The sequence below is a fragment of the Vanellus vanellus genome (assembly GCF_965231255.1).
Source record: "Vanellus vanellus genome assembly, chromosome: 1".
Taxonomy (NCBI): domain Eukaryota; kingdom Metazoa; phylum Chordata; class Aves; order Charadriiformes; family Charadriidae; genus Vanellus; species Vanellus vanellus.
The window spans coordinates 122,549,461-122,573,342 of NC_138905.1; the positions used below are offsets into that span (position 1 = coordinate 122,549,461).

General features: G+C 44.0%; 1 protein-coding gene across 1 annotated transcript; it reads left to right on the plus strand.

Annotated features, from left to right (window-relative positions):
- Positions 1-2,078: 2,078 nt before the first annotated feature.
- Positions 2,079-13,714, plus strand: FAM3B (FAM3 metabolism regulating signaling molecule B; the record flags this gene model as incomplete). Its single annotated transcript, XM_082489587.1, has 8 exons — positions 2,079-2,259; positions 6,141-6,377; positions 7,171-7,294; positions 7,987-8,045; positions 10,524-10,574; positions 11,769-11,856; positions 12,582-12,714; positions 13,628-13,714. The coding sequence occupies 8 exons, from the start codon at positions 2,079-2,081 to the stop codon at positions 13,712-13,714; spliced, it is 960 nt and encodes a 319-aa protein (XP_082345713.1).
- Between the last annotated feature and the right edge of the window lie 10,168 nt (positions 13,715-23,882).

A 23,882-nucleotide genomic window follows, 5' to 3' on the forward strand; every position in this document is an offset into this window, starting at 1 on the left:
AATTTTCATTTGGCTACCATGAACTGTAACATTTTGGGTTTAAAGACACATTACCTCTACTTTAAAGGCTAGAAATGCACTCTTCATTAGTTTCAGTCATTTATTAGCAGAGACGTCATTTTCTGATTGCCATCTTGCAGGATAACAGTTACTGCAGAAGTAATCATATATTTGGAAAAGTAACCCAGAACAGTGTTGTCCTTAACTTTCTCCTGCCCACTCATAACTCCTTTTCCTTTTTGTCCTATACTTTTCATTTCTTAAGTTCATTTGTCCCATGCTACCGCTTTACTTATTCACATACCTAGGTTTTATTGGATGTTGCTTTTCATTTGCAAGCTCCAGTATGTTTGAAAATAACCAGCAGCCTCAGGTTTTGCCTGCCTGCATAGGGTGCTACTATATCCCACTCACAGATGAGGACAAGGAATGCTTCTTCTGCAGGGACTGGAAACATTTATAGCTTTCATGGGTGTCCTTGGAGGAAGACAAAAGCCCCAGACTGGCTGGAGTCCTGGTATGTGCCCTCCTGCAGGATTTTATTATTCTGTTTGCTGAACTAAACATAATTTCTGTGCATCATTAGGGGCAGAGGGAACGAAGAAGCTTAATGGAAACTAAATTGGGGAGTTTTAAGGGCAAATACTAATTCATAGTGTAGTTGGAGCAATTTTCAAAACAAAATCACAAGCTTCCTCGTTTGGGTTTTGCCCAACTTGGAGGTCTTCAGCTCAGTTTCCTGACCATGTTTGAGTGGCTACTTCAGTCCTTTGAAGCTGTCCTTGACGAGAGCTGTGATTCCTCGGTGCAGGGTCAGGGCTGCCTGGTGCTGGTGGGGCTCAGTGCCCACACAGGCCTTCAAACACCCACCAACCACACCATGTTCCCAGGAGGTACTTAAAAGATGGGTCCGTGTGGAGCGTGGGGACATGGTTTAGTGGTGGTTTTGGCAGTGTTAGGTTGATGGTTGGACTCAATGATCTTAAAGGTCATAGAATGATAGAATGGTTTAGGTTGGAAAGGACCTTGAAGATCATCGAGTTCCAACCTCCCTGCCATGGGCAGGGACACCTCACGTAGACAGGTCCCTTACAACCTAGATGATTCTGTGATTCTGTGTTGGAAACTGGAAGTTTTAAAAACAGAAAAGCAAGCCCATGATGTGGGGCTCCTGATGGGCAATGCCTTTATCTCACGTTATCTGCCACAGGGTAGAAAATATGCACTGCCGGTGCCATGCTATACTTTTGTGCTCCTTACAACCGGCCCAGGAGGCTGGGGACCAGGGGAGAAGCAGGGGTGCTGCCCCATATCCCAAGCATAATCGGTGCCAGGTTTTCTGGTGGAGCGATGGGCCAACCAAGCTATCCCACTGGGAAGGAAACATCCAGGTGAAGGTGCACGACACCTCGCCCGCAGCACCAGCAGGTCCCGCTGCAAGAAGAGATGAACCAAGGGCTCGTCCCGGTGGGCTGGTGCTGTGGTAGGGCTTGTGTCATCCCGCCACTGTGGTGGAGGAAAGAGGAGGGGGCTGCAGTGGTGCCCTGCCCCATGGCCTCGACAGCTAAGACACCAGGCAAACCCTGGCCACCACCGGGGAAAAAAGCCCTTACCTCCTTGCTGCTTGCTTTCTGGGTTGGGTTCAACAGGCTTAAAAATAACTGGTTCATTTTGAGATTTGGGGAGGGGGGGGCGGACAGGACGACGGGACACCAACTTTTGGAACTGGCTGCCAGACGGCGTGTGAGCCTTCCTTTCGACCCCACCGGCCAGCTCGATTCTTTCCGAGAACAACTTTCGGCGCTACCTCTTACGTTTGAGTTTTTAGGTGGCACCGACGGCTGTCTCTCCTTGGCTCAAGGGTCTGCCCGATGAGTCCTCCTTCCCCCAATCCCGCAGGCCCTCCCTTCACCGCCTTTGCCCAGGAGACAACCTGAGGCCTCGATGCCGTCCAGACACCCACCCTGACACCCGCAAACACCAAAGCGGCCGCCGTGGCCGTGGCCGGGCCGCCCCCCGTCTCCCCCCCGTCCCCACCTCCGCTTCCCTTGAGGTGCCCCGCGGCTCCCCCGGGGGCAATGGCGGCGGCGGGGCCTCCTCCCGCTCTTGGCGGGCAGCGCCTCGCCCGCCGGCGTGGCAGCAGCCGCCGGCTGCCCTCCGCGGCCTCCCCGTCCCAAGAAGCCGCCAAGGGCAGTGGGGTGCGGGGCTCGGCCGGGGTGCCCTGCCGTGCCCTGCCGTGCCGCCAGTGGCGCCGGGGCGGTGCGGCACTGAAAGGGTGGCCGCTCCCTCTGCCGCGCCGTCCCGGTGGCTGAAGGACGAGGCGGTGGTCAGCCCTGCCCGTCCCGAGAGGAGGAGGAGGAGGAGGAGGAGGAGGAGGAGGAGGAGGAGAAGGAAAAGGAAGGGCGGGCAGCCCGCCCGTCCCCGTCCCTGTCCCTGTCCCTGTCCTGAATAATGTGGCTGAAGCGGCAACGTGAGTAGCAGCCCCGCGGCGGCGGGGGTTCGCCCCGCCGAGCGAGGAGGAAGGCGCGGAGGGGGGCGCCGGTGCCGCCACCAGGTGATCCCGGACAGGCAGCGCCTGCGCCTTCCTCAGGCGGGTGCCCCGGAGCCCCACCCCCGATCACCACAACCCGTCCGGGGGGGCCGCGGCCCTCTCTCGCCGCGGGGAAGGGGCGGGAGGGCTGTTCCCCACGGGGGTGCTCTGGGGCCAGCGGGGGCCGAGCCCCGCGGCGAAGGGGCCGGTGCCTGCCCGGGCCCCTGGACGACATCTGCAAAGGGCTGGACAGCCGGCTTTTTGGGTTGGAATAATTTAAGATCGAGTCTTAAATCTGTTCTTCCCCCAGCCCCATTAAGGTCCTGCTGCCTACGGGTGGGTGTGTTACGAGTGAGATGCGGCAGCGCACGGACTTCAGGCCAGCTAAGCCCAGGGAGAGAAATAATAATAATAATAATAATAAAAACAATATTGCGCTTACGTTTCGTGCTTCAGGCGGTGTCAAGGGGCAAGCGAGCAACCTGAGGGGGGAAACTGGGAGCTGCGGTACGGTGAGACGGCTCATCTCCCCCTTTCCCCTCTGCTTCGCTGCCTCCGGCCGCCCGCCCGCCGGGGTCCCTCCTGCCGGGGCCGCCCGGCACCGTCGGTGTCGCTGAGCGCCTGTGGCCGAGGACCTCTCCGTGGCAGAAAGGGAGCCGGGGAGGTTTGTGCCACCTGCGCGCCACGCTGTCCCCAACGCCGCTCTGCCCAGGCCGGGCGCCGAGCCGAGCCGAGCCGAGCCCAGCCGTCGGTGGGCTTGAGGAGCCACAGCCTCCGAAGTCAGCAAAAGCACAGGCTTGGCCTTCCCCAGCGTAGACCGGGCTTTGCGTTTTGTAACTCCCGACTGCTGTGGATAGCAAGTCTTAAGCTCTTTTGACTGTCTTAAGTTTGTGTGAGCTGATGGCTTAGCTGCTCTTCTGCAGGGGTTTGTGCGTGTCTGTGCGGGTACTCAAAAAAAGAGTACATACGTGCAGGATATATAACCTCAGTAAATCTAAGAGATGCAGGTGGACCCAGCAGATGGGGTCAGCGTGGTCCCCCAGCGTCCTAGAAACGACGAAAGCAAAACCAGAAGTTGGTTGACAGTGAAAATATTTTGTGACGGTTTTGAGAACTAGGTACCAGCTACGCAGGAGAGTTGGTAAATGTATTCCTTAAACCTTAAAAGGCGTATTTTAGAAACATTTAAGAAGCTCGTGCTTTAAGGAAAATACGGACTATAATAACAGAAGTTAGACATTCTGTACTTTCTCTTCTACTTAGGTAAAATGCTGTGCTGTTAAGCCTAATTTGCAGCAGAGTTGCTCCATACCTTTGATGAAAATCAGTGCCAAATCATTGTAAAGATAAACCTGTTAAAACAACAACAGAAAAAGCAAAACAAAAACTGACTGATGGTCTCATAGATCGTTACAATGCACCCCACCCCCTGAAAAAATAATCACTGAAACCTTTAAATAAACCTCTTGTAGTTTTCACTTAATTCTTCCTGGGTTTTGCCTTTGAAACTTGTGACTTGGGCTCCTTTACTAAATAAATAAATGTGCATAAATCTGATTTTTATTTTTTTTTATTTTTCAAAAAGAGAAAATGGGAGTAAATTTCATTCTGCTTGGTTTCTGTGGCTTCCTTCTTCGTGCATGTGAACTTTTTCAGTGTTCACATTCACAATATAAATGAAATGTTGGAGTAATTTTCAGTATTATTTCAGTATTATTTTAGTGCAAGTTTGCACCAGCGCTAGTGGTAGAGTGAGACAGATTTCTCTTAGACTGAGGAAATAATTGGGAAATAGTTTCATTATATCACTTTCTCAATCTTAATCCTTTGATGAAAATATAGTAAGTTTCTCACAGTATCTTCCTTACAGTCACACAAATGCACCCACTTATGACTCCTAAATACAACGACACAGGACATTTTAAGAGCTCAGATCAGTAGCTGAAAAGGGTTTACTGTCCTTTTTTTAAAATTCCTTTTTTTTTTTTTTTCTGCTGCAGGAAATGAGAAACTGGGATTATTTACAGGATTTACTGGGATTATTACAATGTTCATAATGATCCGCACTCTTCCTCACAGGTTCAAGGGCTGGAGTACAGCTGTGCTGCATTTGTAAAAGATGACTGGGTCCGAGAGGGCCACTCTCTACTTCTGTTGCTACTATAAGGATCGGGGAGTTTAGGCAATAGTTCTGTTCCGTGTTAACTTTACCAGTCTGTGTTTTCTCCAGTGCTTTGTTAGGCTTTTTGTTTTTAAAGCTAAGTAGAATGCAGGAATAACCACAAATACAGGACAGGGAGTAGGTAGAAAGGTGAAATCTTTGTGGGGAAAAAAGTTCTGGTCTTTATGGTGGATTATAAATGGAACCTGAGTCAATAAATTCTATTCTTGTGAAAAAAACAAACTTCCTTCTGGCACGAAGAACCAGAAGTAGAGCCTCCAGAATGCGTGTGTTGGACTAGCGTGTCCATTCTGCAGTAAAAAACGCAGACCGGGTGGGCAGAATTCACGGATGAGCGGTAGGACCTGCAAAACAGGACCTGAGGAGAACAAGTGAACAATTTGGCCTTATTCTAGAGAAGAGGTAGGACAGAAATCTTAATACTTCTAAAAAGGCAGTTCCAAGAAGGAAAGGAATATCTTCTTCAGTGTAAATGGTTATAAGGAAGATACAGGCTGGATAATACACAATATTTTCTAGCAGCTTGACACAATGAACATATTGGATAGTTTTAGACATCGGTTCTGTTGAACTTGATTTTCAGGATTATGAAACTAAAAGTTTTCATTTTTCATTTTAACGGGCTGTTATGTTGAAGGACATGTTTCTTTACAGATCAGGAAGTATCTTGTGACATCAAAACATCAGTATTTCACAACTGCAGTGCAATATTTCCTTGTTTAGCATCATAAATTAGGTGGTGCATTTCTTCTATGCATGTTACCATTTCTGATGATGAGGAAGAGGAGATGTCCAATATGGAATTTGTTTCTGTTTCTTCATTGTTGGGAAAATCATTTTCGTAGTGTGTAGATGTGCTGCTAATACGATCCATGGAAACTGATTGATATAACTGAGAGAAGGTGAAACAGTCGCTCTTGTCATGTTTGAATACAGTCAGAGCTCACTGTGTGAACGAGGTTATTTGGATCATCTTCAGTTATTTTTACCTAGTGCGGCAAAAGTGTGGGTGGAGGGAGTTACTTCTATGGTCAGCTTTTTAAACCATTCCTGTAGTGTGTGCCTATCACAGAAAATCAATAGTAAGTGCATACTACCTGCATAGTCGTGTGTTGTATCTGATACTTAACTTTTCAAAGTCAAAATCCTGCTACGATTAAGTTGAACGTCAGGTTTCTTTTGGGTATTAGGGGTGTGGACTGAGGGGAGTCTTGAGGGGAGTTTTCTGCTTGAAGATGAAGTTTTAGAAACGAAAGGGGTTGCCAGAGATGGGAATGCAACGAATACTCTATTGCCGCATGTTTGAAGGCTGTGGTTAACACAGTATATCAGAAATAAAATAGCCAGTGATGCCAGAGAAAATACAAGATTTTGTGTGTTGCTATGAAAATATCTTTATGTCTCTCTAATTTTCTTTTTTTCCTTTTTTGTTGTTTCTTTTTTCCTTTTTTTTCTTTTTCTTTTTTTTTTCCTTTTTTCTTTTTCTCTTTTCTTTTTTTCTTTTTTTTTTTTCTTTGGCAGATGTTGTGAAATCAGCAGGGCTCCTGTTGACATCATGTGCTGCTTGGTACTTGGGATGCTTATTTGCAGGTCTTATACCTAAAGAGACAATAACAAAACCTATTGCTAATCTTCAAGACATTGGAAAGAAACCAGTGTTGAGGGGTATATAGCTGTATTTCTTTTATTTTCTCCCTAACTATATCTAATATATATTTATATGCTAAATGACAAACAGATTGTCAGCTAATAAATGATGATTTGGTATGTGCTACTGTAAGAATGAAGTTGGCTGTGTAAAGTTAATTAATGGAAGTCTGAACTATTTCTTAGACAGTGTCTTTGAAGAAACACAATGTCAGTCTGTATTTGCCAGTATGCAAATATAATTAATTGAATAGTAATGTAAGAAAACCTTACTTGTTTGCTGGCAGCTTTGCCTCTGTCACATATATTTTACAGTTATGGTAAACTGTTGAATCACTAAGCAAACTTTGTGATTAAATTCTCATTAGTTCTTTCCTCTAATCTGACTGGGCAGCTTCATGTGTGTATTTTTGTTATTCTATGACTATGTTATCATGTGAAAAAGGCTTAACATGAGAATGATAGCCATTAACTTCAACCTATTGGTAGGAATCCTTCATTCCTCTAGTCCTTGTTTCCTGTTATATGAAATAGCACAAAATAATTACTCTATATTCAAATCAGATCATACTATATGGGGCATCTTTCCCTAGATAAGCTTGCGCTTGGTCCCAGTAGCTCTTTGAAATTCAATGGTAACTTAAAGCCCAGGCAAATCTGTGATAATGTTGCCATAATACTGGAAATCTGGCAGGATTGGCTTCTGTGTATATATGTTTGAGCTTAGCACGTTGACATTAAGTGATTCTTTCCATGTGGAAATTGTTTATGCAGCATCCGAGAAAACATTTTCTCATCTTTGTTGTTGTAGCGCCAGACCCCAAAAGGCAGAAGTGTGATCACTGGTCTCCCTGCTCACCCGGGAACTACGCTTATCGGATACTTAGTGGTGGTGGCACAGAAAGAATGGCTAAAGTCTGTTTTGAGGATCATCTGTGAGTACCAGCCGAACTTTAAATCTAAGAAAATGCTTAGTAGTGTGAAGAAGGATGTTTAATTTTAGTTCAGTAGCAGCAAGTAAGGTCCTACCAGAGGGCTCCTATTCTGGTACTAAACTTCAGAATGTATTTAACTCTTTTCCCCCCGCCTTTTTTTTTTAAGTACCTAATCTCAAGTTATTTTATTTGTTCCTCTACATAAGATGCATTCAGCTGTTATTTTCAAGTATGATTTTTAATTTTCATGGTGCAGAATAGCCAGTTTACAGCATGTTGAATGGTCAACACTTTCTGAAAGTCAGGTTCTTTCATGGCTTTTCAAACTGGACAGGTAGAGGGACTTCAAAACCTTGCAGTGACCTTTTGTGTAGATATAGTCCACACACAATACTGCCACAAAACCACATTTTATCTTGTTTCTTTTTCTACTTTATCTTTCTGGGTGCATTTGTATGAAGTACTTTCTCGATCTGGCTCATTTTGAAGGAATCATTGTGCATCTTTGAAGGAAACTGACTGATATAATCCAAGTTTTTTAAGCCATAACTCTTGTTTACTACGAAGTCTTGAATTAAATAACCGAAGAAAACATGAACATCAGAAAGTGGCACAGCATTGGTAAATATAACTTTGGATCAGAGCTTCTGGAAAGATGCATTCTACTGATACTGTATTTATTTCGATTCCAGGCTTATGAGTGAAGAGAAGGGTAATGTTGGAAGAGGCATAAACATTGCCATAGTGAATTGTAAGTAAGAGAAAAAATGTTAGAGAGATACATACTTTTGTACTGCAATAATTTACAAAGGTTCTTGGGGGGATTAGGGGTTTTGTTTGTTTGATTTGGGGTTTTTTTACTGGCTAATATCAAAGGAAAGGGAAAGGAAAAAATTGCAAACTTGATTCATGTTAAATGTAAGCAAAACATCTGTGTTTGAGAGAAATAGTCTTCTGACTACAAAAGCAATGTGTTCATAATCAGTATAAGAAAACAGAAAAAGCGTACATAGAAGCAGTATATTTTATTTAATAGATTTTATTAGATATTAGATTATTTTATTTTATTAGATAAAAGAACTGCTTCTTATGTAACATAGCAAAAATATCTGTGATCTCCAACAGTAAGACTCAACTTTCAGGTTCAGACCTTGATAAAAGATATCTACTGCTCCAATGACAAGGGGCAAGCAGTAACTGAGAACTGTGGTTCTGCCCCAAGGTACAAACCTTTTCCAGACTTGGTCAGTGGACAGAAATACAAACTCAAAGCTTGATTAATATTAAGCTGCCATTATGTGTCTTTGCTGACAGTAGGAGCTATTGGAAAGCAGAAGGTGCAGTTTATTCTAGATCTGGAGGCACCATTTAATTTAGATGAATGGGAATGGTGATGAAGTGCAGTGTATTCGATAAGGGATCCTGAGAGAAGTGAATGACTAAATGCTGTGCGGGAGGAGAAGGAGTTCGGATGCACAGTCAAGTTGGCTTTGATCACAAAACACTTATGTTGCAGGTTTTTTTGTCTCAGTATTGCTAAGCAAGATCTTGACCTTGTCTAAACTTGTATGATTTTACTGAAGTCACTGGGTTAAATTACCATAGACAAGAATTGTTCAAAAAATTTTTTTTCCCAGTTAACTACTGGATTTTTTTTTCCAATAAGGAATCATAAAAACTTTAATGGTTATAATAGGTAAAGAGTTAAAAATTAGTTTTTAGCATCGAGCTGTAGAGTAAGAGGGCAAATACTCATCCTGAATGCATAAGCAAGGTTATAGCAAATAGGAGTAGAGAACTAACATTGTCTTTGCATCTGACATTAGTGAGCAAAAAGAAGTGATATATCAAATTTTACGCATTTTTAAACAGCCATTTCCTTCGTCACACATATAGTCATTTTAGCTACACTTTAATCTCCATCTCTGTAGATCTGTCCTTTATCTCAAACCAATTTGTAGTGAGACATATTTTCTACTTGTCCTCTAATTAGATCAGTCAAGCTAATGACTGTGCTCAGTAAGTGACATCACACTTGTATTTCATTCCATAATGATAATGATAACTGTTTCTTCTCTGAATGAATATGGTCTTTTGTAAGAAGGAAGACAGAACTATTAAGACCAAGCTAACAACACAGAGGGAGAGAGAAATAATTTTGTGGATTTCTGTGGTCCTCACTACAGCCTTTTCCATTGTTTTTGTGATCTCTGCGATCTCAGAAGCAGTCCGGTTCTATATGCTGTTTTACCACTGACAGTTTTTTGCCACCTTTTCCCCTCATCAGTATGATAAACCTGCCATTTAGAATCATAGAATGGTTTGAATCCTATGTTCGGAAGAATTTGCCTTCATGATTTTACCATATATGGATCAAAGATAATCCAGAAATGATTCAGGAGCTGCTGGATCTTCTCACTAGAAATGAGCCGACGCACTCTAAAGGGAAAAGACCCTCTCATGTAGCAGGGATATGGGTCGTGGACAACAAAAATCAATTAACTCAGTTGGCATGGATGTAGAAATTTGAAAAGTATTTCCAATTGTACATGTCCTGTTTAAGTAAAGATACAGCCATCTGAACAGGGTGCGTTCCTGTCCAACCTGCTCTAGATGAACATGCTTTGGCAGGGGTGTTGGACTAGATGATCTCTGAAGGTCCCTTCCAACCCTGACCATTCTGTGGTTCTGTGATTCTGTGTAGTGATGAATATTGACCAAAATGTTTTGTAATGACTAATTGTTTGCATGCCCAGTTTCCGACATGGTAATGATGAGCATTGGGTTTCTGTCCACTAAGATTCAAATCGTATGAAAGGTTGCACATCTGAAACACTGCACGGAATAGTATTAAGCTCATTCAAATAGTCTTAGGCCGAACTAATTTTCTTATTTATGGTCGTCACCTAGTGTAGTATATATAGATATAAAAACATGGAAGCACCCCGTAAACTGAATTCCTTCTTTAAAATAAGAACTAATAAACATGTTTTGGTCACATTTGATGATTCAGAGATTAGATGAAACAAAATATTCTCCCCAAATCTTATTTTTATGTTATTCCATATTCTTTCCAATGTATAACCTTTAAAAAAAAAAAGAAAACTCAGAAGTACAGTGATACACAAAATTAGATATGCCTAGCTTTAGCTGAAAATCCTGTGTATGCTGATTGAATTTAGCATTTTTCGCTTATGTTTACACCACTTTTTTTTTTTTTAAATTACAGATAAAACAGGAAAACTTACGTCGGCAACATTTTTTGACATGTGGCAAGGAGGTAGGGAAAAGAGTGTGATGGGCCTTTTGCTAGTGTTTCAGCATTAAGAAAGGACTTATATAATTATCCTGCTCTTTCAAATGGCTATGATTGTATTATCTAAGGGGATTAGCTAGAAACAAACAGCTGTTGGCTTCATAAAATATGCTCTGGTCAGATCTGATGACAGATTTTGCCTGAAAAGCTGAATTCCTCCTGTTGGTTGAAAAACTAATTGTCTCTTTTTTTTTTTTTAAATTGTGAAATTGTAATTTTTCAGTTGTCCTTTTTTTCTCCGTTATTTCAGTCTGGTAGGAATAGCGCTTAACCAGGTACCACATCCAGATACTTCATTCTGCAAATTCCTTTTTCTGGCATAATTTATTCTGGTTTAGTTGTAAAATCATCATAGGAAATACACTACTCTGTCTCTTAACCTCCCTTCATGTAAAAGAAAAGATGATCTTCTTTAAGAATAGCATTTAACATATTTTCCAAACTTTGAACAATAACAGTGTCCTTACCTACTAGTAAAGAGACACAGAAATGCTATAAGGCACTGGAAGCTGATTCTCTGACCACTTAAGAACGGTTGTGACTTTACGTGCACGGATAGAAATCACTTGAGGACTAATCATGGGGTTACAATTGTATATACAGTATGTGGACTGTAATGTCTCCAGGGCTCCTGTTACTTTTTTGTTGTTGTTGTTTTTTTGGTCTGGAAAACAAGCGTCTTGTGTATGTTTAGCAGCTGCAAAACCAATAAATAGCTTTGTGCTGCAAATAGGCTGCCACTTAATGAAAGTGGGTGTACAGTGGGGTGTGTAACTCAGCTCGGCAGTTAGTGTGGTAGTAGGAAGCTCACAGAATAGCAATGGCTTCTCCTGGGCTATTCCATGTTTTGCTTGCCACTATAATATTATGTGAGGTGAACATAAGAAACCATCTATATACTTACCTTAGGTGTAAAAGGCTTTTGAAGAAGTTCAGAAGTATCGTTATTTACTGCTGGGAAATGCATGCTCTCCTAGACTTCAGAGAGAGCTATCAGCTTTCTGCACTTTCAGGATTAGCCCTTCTGCCCATAAACAGAAAAGTTGCCTAATTACGTCTCATTTTGAATAGACAAGGCCAAAAAATGGAAACAAGTTGAAAGTAGGTGGAATGTGGAATGTGTGTGATGAATAATCAGTTGTGTAATTGATTGAACAGACCACTCAGGAGAGATGGTGACTTTCATTAAAAATGCACCAGAAGGGTCCCTCCTTTTGATGGTGACTCATGATGATGGAAGCACCCGGTAAGTGAGTTATTCGCGACAAGCTGAGGAACAGAGCAATGAATGGCTTGAAAATCACTATTGCATAATGGTGTAAAGGAATGGTAAATTTCACCCTATAATCAGGGTTGTTCTCTCATTTCCCGCCTAAAAGGTTTTGATTCCATGTCCATTCAGTGCTTGCCCATATCATGTATGTTGATGCTTCCAAAGATGGATAGGTAGTGTTGGATTTGTTTAAAAGCACCAGCTGTCCTGATAAAAGGCACTGCTGTTAGCTCTGGGTCACAACCTTCTATTAAGAAGGTATCCACACCTCTAATTATAATGTATCTAGTTTGCATTCCTTCTTGCATCTTCACCCAATTCTTCAAGCGCTTTCAGATCTTAGAGTTCTTTTATTTGAATTCATGATATGGTAATTATACAGGGAAAGACTTAATCATTTCGTTGATAAACATTTGATGCCTTTGTCCTTATATAAGAAGGATTGAAACATCAAATAGTATTTTAGATATGTTTTTCTTTCTGCTGTGCCGTTACAAACAGGTTGTATTAACATCAGGAATGTAGAGAGAAGGAAGAAAAAGAATTTTGCTCTGTGATTTTAACGGCATGCTACTAAGAGCTCTCGGGATTTTTTAAACTTTGAATTGTTGCTTCTGCTGACCTACTAATGTAAAGCATGAATCAACTGTGTTCTTTTTCAGGATTTTTAACACTTTTTTTCACTAAATTTATCCTAGGTTGAAAAATAATGCAAAAAAATTAGTGGAAGAACTGGGAAGTAAAGAAATATGGAACATGAAGTTCAGGTCCAGCTGGGCTTTTATAGCTGCCAAAGGCTTCAAGCTGCCAGATAATATCCAAAAAGAGAAGGTGAGATTCATTTTATTTTCACTTTGTATTTGTCTGTATATCAGGTATAATCTTCAGGTGCAGATTTTGTCTGTTAGGTATAATACCTGTAGTCTCTGTTCAGTGAGCCTCAGTTGTACAAAGCAAGTTCTCTAACGTGTCATCATTCTTTGCTTTGTATCTGGGCCATGTACAGTACTGACTTCTACCACACCAGCACTAAATCATCTGTAGGCAAATTTCAGAAATGACCGGTGATTCTAGAGTTTCAGTTTTGCAATGTCCAACCTGACATGCTGAACAGAGACTTACATTTTCTTCTGGAAGAGCAAATTCCAAGGACTTCCTAAAATTAAAGATTGTTTTTATACAAAAATTGGGTTGTCTCAAATTGGCCATGCAAATACAGCAATGCTTGCATCGCAAAACTTTTCTGAGTAACTTGCCTTCAGGAGGGCTAAAGATACCATTTTTATATCAGAATTCTGTTTGCACCTGTGAACTTCTTGTATTTGCTTTCTATAAGCCCAGTAGTGCTCATCTGTATGACAGAGAGGTAGACAGAAATGAGAAACCCAATACAGAGGTCAGTTCCTTTGATGATAATGACTCCCTCCAAAGGCATGTGAAACTTCCATAGGGTATTTTTTTCTCAGAATATTGTTGCAATCTTCCTCACATTACAGAGCTTCCGCAGGAAAAAGGTATTCAATTTAGTGTATATTATGACAGCCATCTGGGAAATAAATAAAGCACTCTGTGTAAGAGAGAAACTGGTACAATCTTCACCCATTATGTCAAGCAAGATGTGGAACGTGCTACTTAGCTTCCCAGTCCCACCCCATTGCCCTCTTCTGTTGTATGAGGTTTGACAATCTAGTTTGTAAACAGAGAACCAAATACTGATTTTTTAAATATTTTCTTTTTTTAACAGATAAACCACTCTAACAAGAACAACAGATATGGTGGCTGGCCAGCTGAAATCCAAATAGAAGGCTGTATCCCAAGAAACCTGATCTGAATACATGCATACCTCATTAATAAAGATGATTCTATATTTTTATATCTATCATTCTAGTGAATTGCCTCCAGAACCCAATAAGCATCTGAATACTAATTGTAAAATAAGTCATGTGCACAGTTTTTAACCTACCTTTCCTCTGTGAGGCTTTACTCTAATCTGAAAACAAATAGGAATTTTGATGACAAGTGGAAATAAAATACTCTGGAATTACAATGTTCAGGAAGTCAGTCATAAAATACCATTTTTGAAAATGAGCATACATTGTCATTAGTAATTTTAAGGGTTTGGGGTTTGTTTGTTTGTTTGTTTTTACTATGTCTTTTCTTTTGGTTCCCTTTAAAGACTAATATGCAAATAGAACTTAGTCTAAATTGTAATATAAAATCACTAGCAATAAAGCAAATTATTTTGATGTTAGTTTATTAGTAACATTGCTTCTCTTCAGAAAAAGTATGGAAATAGCAGTTACATTTGTTGAGCTGGTTTTAGTGATGTTGACAACACAGAATAGCGACGTTAACATGTAAAGATCAAGTTACTTGAATTATTTTACCAAATTTAAGCTGCAAATCTACATGGTTTATCTTAATTATTTTTCCTTCCTGTGAGTTTAACTTGCTTAAAAAAAAAGTAGTGACTTCGTGCAAGCCTAAGTGTTATTCGTGCAAACTGTAGAATCAAACACATGATTGTAAGGAAACTGTAGAAACCATTTATTCAATTTCCCTTTTTCTGGAGCACATCAAATACGTCTGGACCTTTCATAACGGCTGTTTGCCCCCCTGTCATTCAGAAGCCTCCCATATGGCATATTTCACAGCTTATGTTGCTTCCTGTAGCATTTCACTGTTATTCTAGTTATTCCCCAAATATGCGGAATTAACCTGAAAGGACCAAACTGATTACATAGAGAATAACTCATCACCATTCTTTTTATGCCGCTGTATTATGTATCTATCTGAAGAAACTCATCAACTCTCTCATCCCTAGACTGAACCTACCTGGCATATTTTACTCTTTCTTTGCATTTTTCTCAAGATTAAAATGTTTCTTTAGCAGCAGCTTTCTTAACGTGCTGTCCTTCGAATGGGTCACAGCACCAGGCAGCTACTTAAGCGTGTCCCACAGTCTAGACTTTGGGCAGGAGAAAATCAGAAGTGGTGACCCGAGAGGGTGGCTGCCAACAGCCAGATTCAGGCTGCTCTTGCTCCCCGTGTTGCCTGGTTGAAGGCCTCTCAGTGGTGCTCCAAATCTCTATCCTTGCCGCAGCTGCGAAATGAGGTTAAGAACTGCAGAGCAAGTCATCCTTTTCTAAACCTTAGTAGGCAAATCCAATGGGAAAACGTGAGCTTTAGGCTGTAGTAGCGTTACTCGGGGCTTGGGTTTGTGTATTTAAAAGCAAAACGGCACAGCAGGTGGCAGCAGTGTCTTTGCAGACCCTCTGCATCTGTTGTAGAAGTACCCGACCTCTCGGGGGTTACCTGTCCTGGACAGACAGAAGCCACAGACACGGGTGGAGGTCATCCTCCCCTGCCCTTCGCTTGCAGGTGGGAGGGAAGCCAGCAGCTTGGCCTCTAACCTGCCAGACCATCCTTTCCTGCGCTTTACAGGTAGCAGGCTCCCATTTTAAATATCCCTACTAGCACCAGCCTGCCGGTCGGCATTCCTCACAAGAAATATTCAAATAAGTCCCTCATATCCCTGACCATTTAGACGTTTTCGTTAGAAGCAATTAGAAAAAGCAGCTGTCCATCCCACTTTTCCCTCCAGTGTGAACGTGACACAACCAATCCCATAAAGAACGAAGTACCTGCACAAAACCCCTTCTTTATCTCACTGTTTAAGAGAGTGAAAAGCATTTCAGGGTCTTGACACATCTCTTAAAAATCCCTGGATCCCTGGCAGTCCAATTTGACGGCAGTGGTAGGAAATATTGATCAAATAATAGGTAACATTTTCAGTTTCTCAGTGGTAACTGTTTCTTTAGGTTCTTTGTGTAATGTTATCTACCTCAAAGTGGGAAGTTTCCACTATGTTTGAAAGCAAAGTACAAGAAAGGAAAAGTTCTTCAGTGAAAGATGCCCTTTCGCAGGCAGACGGTGCCTAAAGCAAAACTCCCACTGACTGCAATCCACTCAGAAGTGCAAAAAGGAAGCTCATGCTTTTACTTACACATAATGCCAGGTGGGAAGTAATATATGAGTGTCATACCTCTGATCTCTTCTTAGCTGCAAGTGAAATGCTGAGCAATGACTAGAATTCAGGGGATTAAGATGCATGGTTTTAATAATGTTTGAGCAACAGCAATTCCTTACTTCCTTGGACTCTGAAGTTTTGATTTCACTTCTCTGCCATTTTTTTCTGCTTTGTTTTGTTTTTGTTTTTTTTTTTCCAGGGGTGATTTTCAGCAGGATAGAAAATGTAGATTCTCCCATTTCAAATATGAACTTTACACTAGCAGCTCTAACATGACTTTTCCCCTCTTCCAAAGACAAAAGCATAGAGATAGATGCTTTAGGCTGGCCCGGTTTCTATTGCAGGTATCATTAAAAATAAAATAATACTTTTTTAATAGTTTCATTTCAGCCAAAAGCAGCATGCATTTCAACCTCGTGCTTCTGATACACATCTTATGTGGTCATCCTTTATATAGCTGCTTTCTATCTCCCGGGCATTCCCTACCAAAGTTTTCAGGTGTGAGACTGAACTTCTACCTTCTCCCCCAGCCCAGGAGGTAAGTCTCCCCCAGCCCAGGAGGTAAGTCTATGACAACCTGGACTTGGAAGAGAGGAATGAGGTCCTGAAGAAAGACTTGCCAAAGGGTTATTATTGCTTTGAGGTCATACCACATAATTTCTAGTTTTGCTCCCATCCTGGTTCACTGAATAGCATTGTGCTAACTAATCAGATTTTATTGCCTGCAAGGACAAGAAGTGGAAGAATTAGGCCTTGCCTATCTTTGGATTTTGCAGCCACAACAGAAAACACCACGTACAGCTAGTTTCTGATTTTCCTTCTAATAATGTACAAGATAGAACTGGAGCCCAGGAGGAAAGCTCTGCTTTCTGAGAGACTCATATCCACCACAGTGATCAACATCTCCGGATGTTTAGTTAATTGCTGAAGTCTCTACCTGCTGCATTGCCACTCACCAGCCAAGCAAACATTCCTTGCAGCAGCTCAACAGGAGCTCAACAGTCCCAAATTAGCAGTCTTTTGACTGCTGTTTGCTGAAAATCCCCATTGTAACAAAAATGGGAGAGAAAGACCACTCCTCCTCCATCCTCACCTCCTTCACATTCATGAGGGAGATTTCTGTACGACGTGAGGTATTCCTGCCCGCTGCAGGCACAAGGTGGCTTGAATGAATTTGGTCCTTCCACAAGAAAACCTTCAGGCCTAAGGGTAAGTCACTTCTGCTGTAAATTATTGCCTGCTCTGCTGGGGACTCAGTAACTTCCTTGGGAAGAAAACCTAGAAACACAACCAATAGTTTTCGAGTAAAAGGAAATGAATGCATACAAAAAGGGATTCTACAGTTCACAAATTAATTTCCACTGAGAAACTTTTCAAGCCATTGGGTGGAGCTACAAAAGCACAGTTAACAACGACAAACGACTGCTATCCGTTTAGTTTCGGCTCTAAGCCAGCCGATTTGGGTAGGCCGCAGGAACTAGCCCTAGCAACACGGAGCTCAGCAGACCAACGCAGGCAATGCTGAGCCTCGCGCTGCTCCAGCCCGACTGCTGCCAAAGTTGGTTCCAAGCCAGCCCCTGATCTTTCTCATCTGCTAGTGGCCTGCTGGCGCTGTTGCACGGCAGAGCTCCCAGCCATAGCACTTACGCAGCACCATGCAATTAGCTCTGCAGTTTGTTGAAGAACTTGAGCCTTAATCAGTGCTGGAGAGGCATGGGTCTTGGGAATACAGAAAATAACAGGCTTTTCCCTCATTTTTTTTACTAGTCCTTGGCAAGCATTGTCCTAGCAGTAAATAATTTCTTCTAGCGTGAATTGTTCACTGAGCGTCATTTTAGTCCTTTCCAGTTGTTTTCTTTTTATGCCTATAATTATGCTTTTTCATTTTAAAAAAGGGGAAAATTGGAAATATACCAGTCCTAATATTACTCCATCTGAAAAAGCTTTTAAGCACACTGAAGCACTGCTGCCCCAGCTGGTACAAGTTTTAGCCCTGATTATCATCTGCTACAGGAAATGATATAGCAATATCTATTCACATGTTTCACTGTGCTCTGATTAAAAATTTAATTAACATTTTCCAAGTTACTTGCAAATAGTTGAGGTTTGAACAAAAAGTGCTGAGAATCCCATCGTTTATAATCACTGTCACCACCAGCTGTACCCTCCACTGAGCTTGCCTGGCACCATTGCAGAGGTGGCAAACAGAAACATGTTCCTCAGCCAACTCACTAATGGTCAGTTAAAAAAAAAAAAAGGCAAATCAAAAAAAACCCAACCTGCAGACCTTCTGGAGCTGAACAGAACTGGTTTTAAGGGGAGCAAAGAGAACAAGAAAATAGTATCTAACATGTAAATGGCACTGCATATAGTAAATTGAGAAGTAACTTGGAGTTGCAGACCAATGAAGAAAGAGAAAGGTGTAAATATCTGTTAGCAAATATATATATATGACCCTAAGCGGAATAACAAAGAGAGGAGGTGGAAAAAAAAATAAAAAGAAAGAGGAGAGAAAGAAGAAACCATCAACATGAGCATCATATTCCTCCCATTGAAGGACTCCAGCTGCTTACAACTCTGTAATATGCCACACCAGCATGAAACTACTGACCTTAGGACGCAGAGGAGCAGTGGAGGAGTGAGCTAAGTGTGTGCTACAATTTTACTTGTATTATTGCTATTATTGTGGCTTTTCCTGTATAGAAGCACTCTATCTGCATTGTTGTCCTTTGCTTCTCTGTAATAATTAGATCATGCAATAATGATTCTTGAGTTAGACTGGTAAGATTTCTGTTATACTAACAATAAATTAATGTCTAAATATATATACACTCATACATATATAAGGTGTACTTCCTCATTGTCTATAAACAAGACTTTGAATGTAAGAGTGCTCCAGCTCCTGCTTGCAGTGCACTTTCTCCCTGGTGGCCCAGCAGGAAGGGACATTTGTGCCTCCTCTACTACCAGCCAAGAGCTGCAAGAGATAACTTCTCAGACCCTTTTATCATGTCTCTCTTTCCACTTCCCGACTGGGGTGTTCTTCCCCCTGCTCTTGGAGTGAAGCAAGCCTCTTGCCTATGGCAAAATCTTGCCTGTTCTTCGGGTAGTAAGCTGCAGGAGCAGAACGTGAGGATGTACAAAATGTCAAAACTGGAGAACTATAAACTCATTTTTTTACAGACTCAGAAGCACTCTATTTTATACAGGGTCTCTGTGTCTATATAAGCTATTACTCTCAGGATCATAGGTGTATATGCACACCCTGAGTATGCATCTTCTGTGTTCAGATCAGTATGTTATCTGCTGGTTTATTTAGAGGCATTACTCGGAAAGTGCCATTAAGAGGCTGTTAGGGAATCTCTTCACTCCTCACCCCTCTCCCCTTTCCTGGAAAAAATAATAACAACGAGGCCCTGAGGGTAATTTTAGCAGCCCAGATGCCATCCTTTTGAGTCTCCTAACTAAAGCCGTCTAGAACCTTCCTCACTCCTCCGTTAAATGCACTGAACGGCAGGATGATCTTTGTCCAAGTTCTTTTGCTCTGCAAGAATAGCCAGCAACACCATGGGATTTCCAACATTTTCCAATGTGTAAATCCTTTAGGAAAAGCAAATGGGCTTACAGGGTGTCGTGGTTTTGACAGCCACCAAGAACCATGAGGCCACTCACTCAACCCCCCCCAGCTGTGAAGGGAAAACAGAAGAAAACAGCTGCCCACTTTGTCAAGACAGGCCCTGGGAGGTGGCTGCTGCCGGGCAGGAGTGGACTTGGTGGGACACCCTGGACCCACTGAGCTGAGTGCTGGGGATGAAGGCTGGTGCTTGCTGGCTGGCTGATGCTGCTCTGGTTGCTATGACAGTGCAGAGGACAGATCACAACGGGAGCCATCCCCAGGGACAGCCCCAGGCAGCCCCACTGCACTTTGCCTGGGGCCATCGGTGAGTGCAACAGGCAGGGGGAAGGCTGGGCTGGACAGGGCACAGGGCAGATGGCTGGGGGCTTCCTAAGCCAGAGCGAGAGCCGAGCCCCTCAGGGCAGGGCACGGTGCCGCCCTCGGGGCTGGGGGCAGAGGTGCTGGGGGCTGCCAGGGGTGGCAGGTGCCCAGAGAGGCTTTGGGGATGTGCCGGCTGCCCATGGCTTCACGGCACGCTCTTGGCTGGCAGGGATGGGGCCTGGGGAGACTCTCCTCAGGTGTCCCTTGCCCCTTTCACGGGGCACAGCCCAGCCGGGGGCTACCCATCAGGTCACCTTGGGCAGCACGGGCCCCACACTGTCTCCAGCCAGGGCTTGCCGCCCCTTCAAGCCTGTCCACACGGGTGCCCAAAGGCTTTCCTGGGGCAGCCCGTGGCTCCCACCCGTGCAGTGCTCACCAACCCTGCCCCTGCTCCCTCCCATCTCCCTCAGCCCTTCTCCTACCGGCCCCCAGCTCCAGCCGCCTCCTGCCCCGCTCCCCCAGCCCCGTGCTCCCTCCCACCCAGCCCTGATCACACCCCTTCTCTCTCACCCCCTCCAGACCATGGCTTCGGCAATTGCCTTCCTCCTGGCTCTGCTGGCCTTCCAGCGCCCACCCACGAGCAATCACCATGTCGATGTGGCCACGACGCAGCGGATGCAGTTAGCGGGAGGAGTATCTGCGACAGGAGATGACTCAGCTGAAGTGGAGCAGAGAGAGAGCGCAGATGAAGCCATACGCCTTTCTGTGTGGCAGCATTGGCCGCTTTGGACCCATGCAGCAGCCCTGCTCCTGCTCGCTGCGGGCTGCTGGCCGGCCAGGGACATGAAGATCGCCTCCCACCGCTGCAGAGAGCACAACACCTCCAGCCGTGAGAAGGAGGACAAGGAGGAGGAGGAGGAAGACCTCAGTGGCACACAACACTGTGTCAGCTCTTCAGATGCATCCACCCCATCACCAACACGGGGAACCTTTTCGCCTTAGGCCTTCACTTTCCTCATGTGAGTTTTTCTGTTCCTAGAAGTTCAGTCTAAAACATGTAAGAGCTTTTCTTTAGCAAAATATAGTGAGAAGAATGTTCATAATCCTGCTGTTGTCCAACTCCAACTCTTTTTTGTTTAGTTTCACTTAGGCTCATGGCACCAAGATTGATTTTGTTCCCTAACAGGAGTCTTTTATTTTCCCTGTCGCGGTTTTGGCCTCAGCTGGCAACAAAGAGCCACGCAGCCACTCACTGAACCCCCACAGCCGTGGGGGAGAATCAGAAAAAAAGGTAAAACAGGTGGCTTGAGATAAAGGCAGTTTAACAAAACAGCAAAGGAAAGAGAAAAACACCACCACCACCGATAGAGGAGTGTACAAATGTGATTATGGTCCCACCGGTCACCCACCACACCCGGGCAGCTCCAGCCCACTTCGAGCCACCACTTCCAGCCCCCTGCCCCGGCCAGCTCCCCCTAGAGCCTGCGCATGGCTCCCATGGGATGCAATACCTGTGTCCCCTGACGCATCCTTGGGGAAACTAACCCCAGCCCTGCCACAACCAGGACACAGGGTCTCACATACACAATTAAACCTTATGGAACTACCCCATTTTTGCGTGGCAGAATGAGGTAATTGCCCTCAGGTTTTGCCAAGCAGCAATGTGGAAGCAACGTTGAAGAAAATTCACTCGCACTGAGCAGGAGACAGAGAAGTGGTAGGAGGAAAGGAGAGCAGACTGCTGCTGAAATGGGCAGGCCTTGTGGCTTGGCCCATGTTTGCCCAAAGCTCAGCTTCAGCATAAACTACTACTCTTTGTCAATGGAGCCAAGGTCCCCCCTCGCTCTGCTGCGCATGTGCATGCAAATTTGGGACCCTTTCAGTGACCAGAGGCTCTCACCTGACAATGGCACCATCCCTGGGATACTATAAGCCAGAAAGCAACCTCTCCCGCTCCTTCTTTTGACAGTAAGGGAAGGAAAGGGAATGACAAACGTTTGAGAGGTTAAATGGAGCCAAGAAAGAAAAAGTGCAGAGCCAGCCCTAAAATAAGAGCCTCCTGGGGCTACAAAACCCAAGCCCACATTCAAAAGAAAATTCTTTCAGGGAATCCTAATCAAAGTCTCCTTGTTCCCAGAATAACAGCCCTGTCTACAGAATTAAGTTGCTTCCCTCCACTCAGACATGACGGCACGCAGCAGTCTTTCTCAGCGCCAACCTCGCAGCCCTCATTTGCTCGCTCTCCGCTGTTCTCCATGAAACAAATTGCAGCTCTGTTCAGTGCCGCTGCAGGGCCCACCCCTTGCGCACAGAAGAGCTCTTCAAAGACCAGGACACATTAACTTTTACTCTTATAAACACACCAGCTTCCCAGCTCGAGCCCTTTTCATCTCTCTCTGGGTGCAGCATCTTGTGGCTGGTCTCCCACAGCTGATCTCCCACAGCTGATCTCCAGCTGGTCCCTGGAATCTGGGAGGTGAGAGGCCTGATTTTGGTGCCTATTCATGCTTGGCTAAACATGTTTTCCACTAGCAGCCATTAAATCCTGGTCTAGAGACAGGAAACCCGATGCCCAGTGTATCTACAGGGGTATTTATTCAGACAAGCTAGAAAAAAAAGAACAGAAAATAACCTCTTGCTCACTTTGCCGCGGTAGCTGATGTGTTCAAAGAAAAATGAAAGCAACCCCTTCCACAGAAAGAATGAAAAATGAATGTTCTCCTCCCCTTTGGAGGCCACTGCCCTGTGACTCCTCACGTGACCGTCTTTTCTAACCAAAGACACCACCCAAAATTGCTCTGCAGTTGACCAATGTTAAAGACCAAGTGATCTAACATTTATTGCGGTAAGTGCTTTCTCCTGACACAGAGGATTTTCTGATCAGGCTTTTAATCCCCTTCGCTTAAAATGCGGAGTGCTCTTTACCATCATATATGTGCACGTGCAAGTATGCTACAGTTAGATCTGTTTTACGAACTGGTAGCTGTGTGTTTGACAGACAGGGCTGGGAGCCAAATCTACCCACAGGCTGGCACGGCTGAGACCCTGAGTCGATTTGCCTGTCCTTGGGATTGCAGATACTGCCCCAGCTCCCCTCCAGCTCACTCAGGCCATGTCTGGCTCCCTCAGCATGGACCACTGGAGACAGATCTGTGGGACAAAATACTCCCTGCCAAGGCTGCCATGGCCTCACTGTACACATCTCCTGGAGGAGGAGGACTTCAAGATGGCGTTTTGTTTGCTTTCAGGGACTGAACACCTGAGAGAGACTGAGGTGCATTGGGAGCACATCTGTTGGCTGCCTCTCATCCCCAAAATAATCCAGTTTGTGTGCACTGAGTCTCCCCTGTGATGTGAGGCAAAATGTTGTAGCTGGGGTCGATCCCAAGATTTGCCTCAAAAGCAAGTAAAAAGTCATGGATCTGAGGCTCCTTGGACAAACCAACGCTGCTTCTGTGTGCCTCAGTACTGCAGGAGACTTGGGGTAGAAAGCTGATAAAGCGAACCCTTCCCACAGTCTCTAGGAAAAGCAATGCAGATGGGGCTTTTAAGTTTGAGCTTTCTCCCAACAACCACCTCCGGTCCATGCAATTGCTGGCAAAGCCAGGCCCTCTTCCGCTTTGAGGGCTCTCAAGCTGTTGATGAGTTCAATGCACAGCCAGGTCTTTTCCTCTCATTCACCACCCAAGGTAATTTCTGTTTTCTCATATTATAAAGAAAAATAATCCGCTGTTGGTAAAAACAGGAGCTTAACTACTGCTTTCGGTAGCTCGTCTCCCTATGTGCAGGACTACCACCACAGTACACAGTGTTGGTTGAGGAGGAGTTCTTTGGCAAACAGCTATTACAGCCCAATACCACATTCATAATTCTGTGCCAGTTGGCGCTTGCTTTCAGGGACACTCCAGTATATCATGTAGGAGAAGATCAGGATATTCAATGTGCAGTGCAAAGAGGCAATAGCTCAGACATGCAGAAGCAGCAGATGCTTCCAGCTAGGGCAGAAAAGGGTTATACCACAGGACTTTTTCT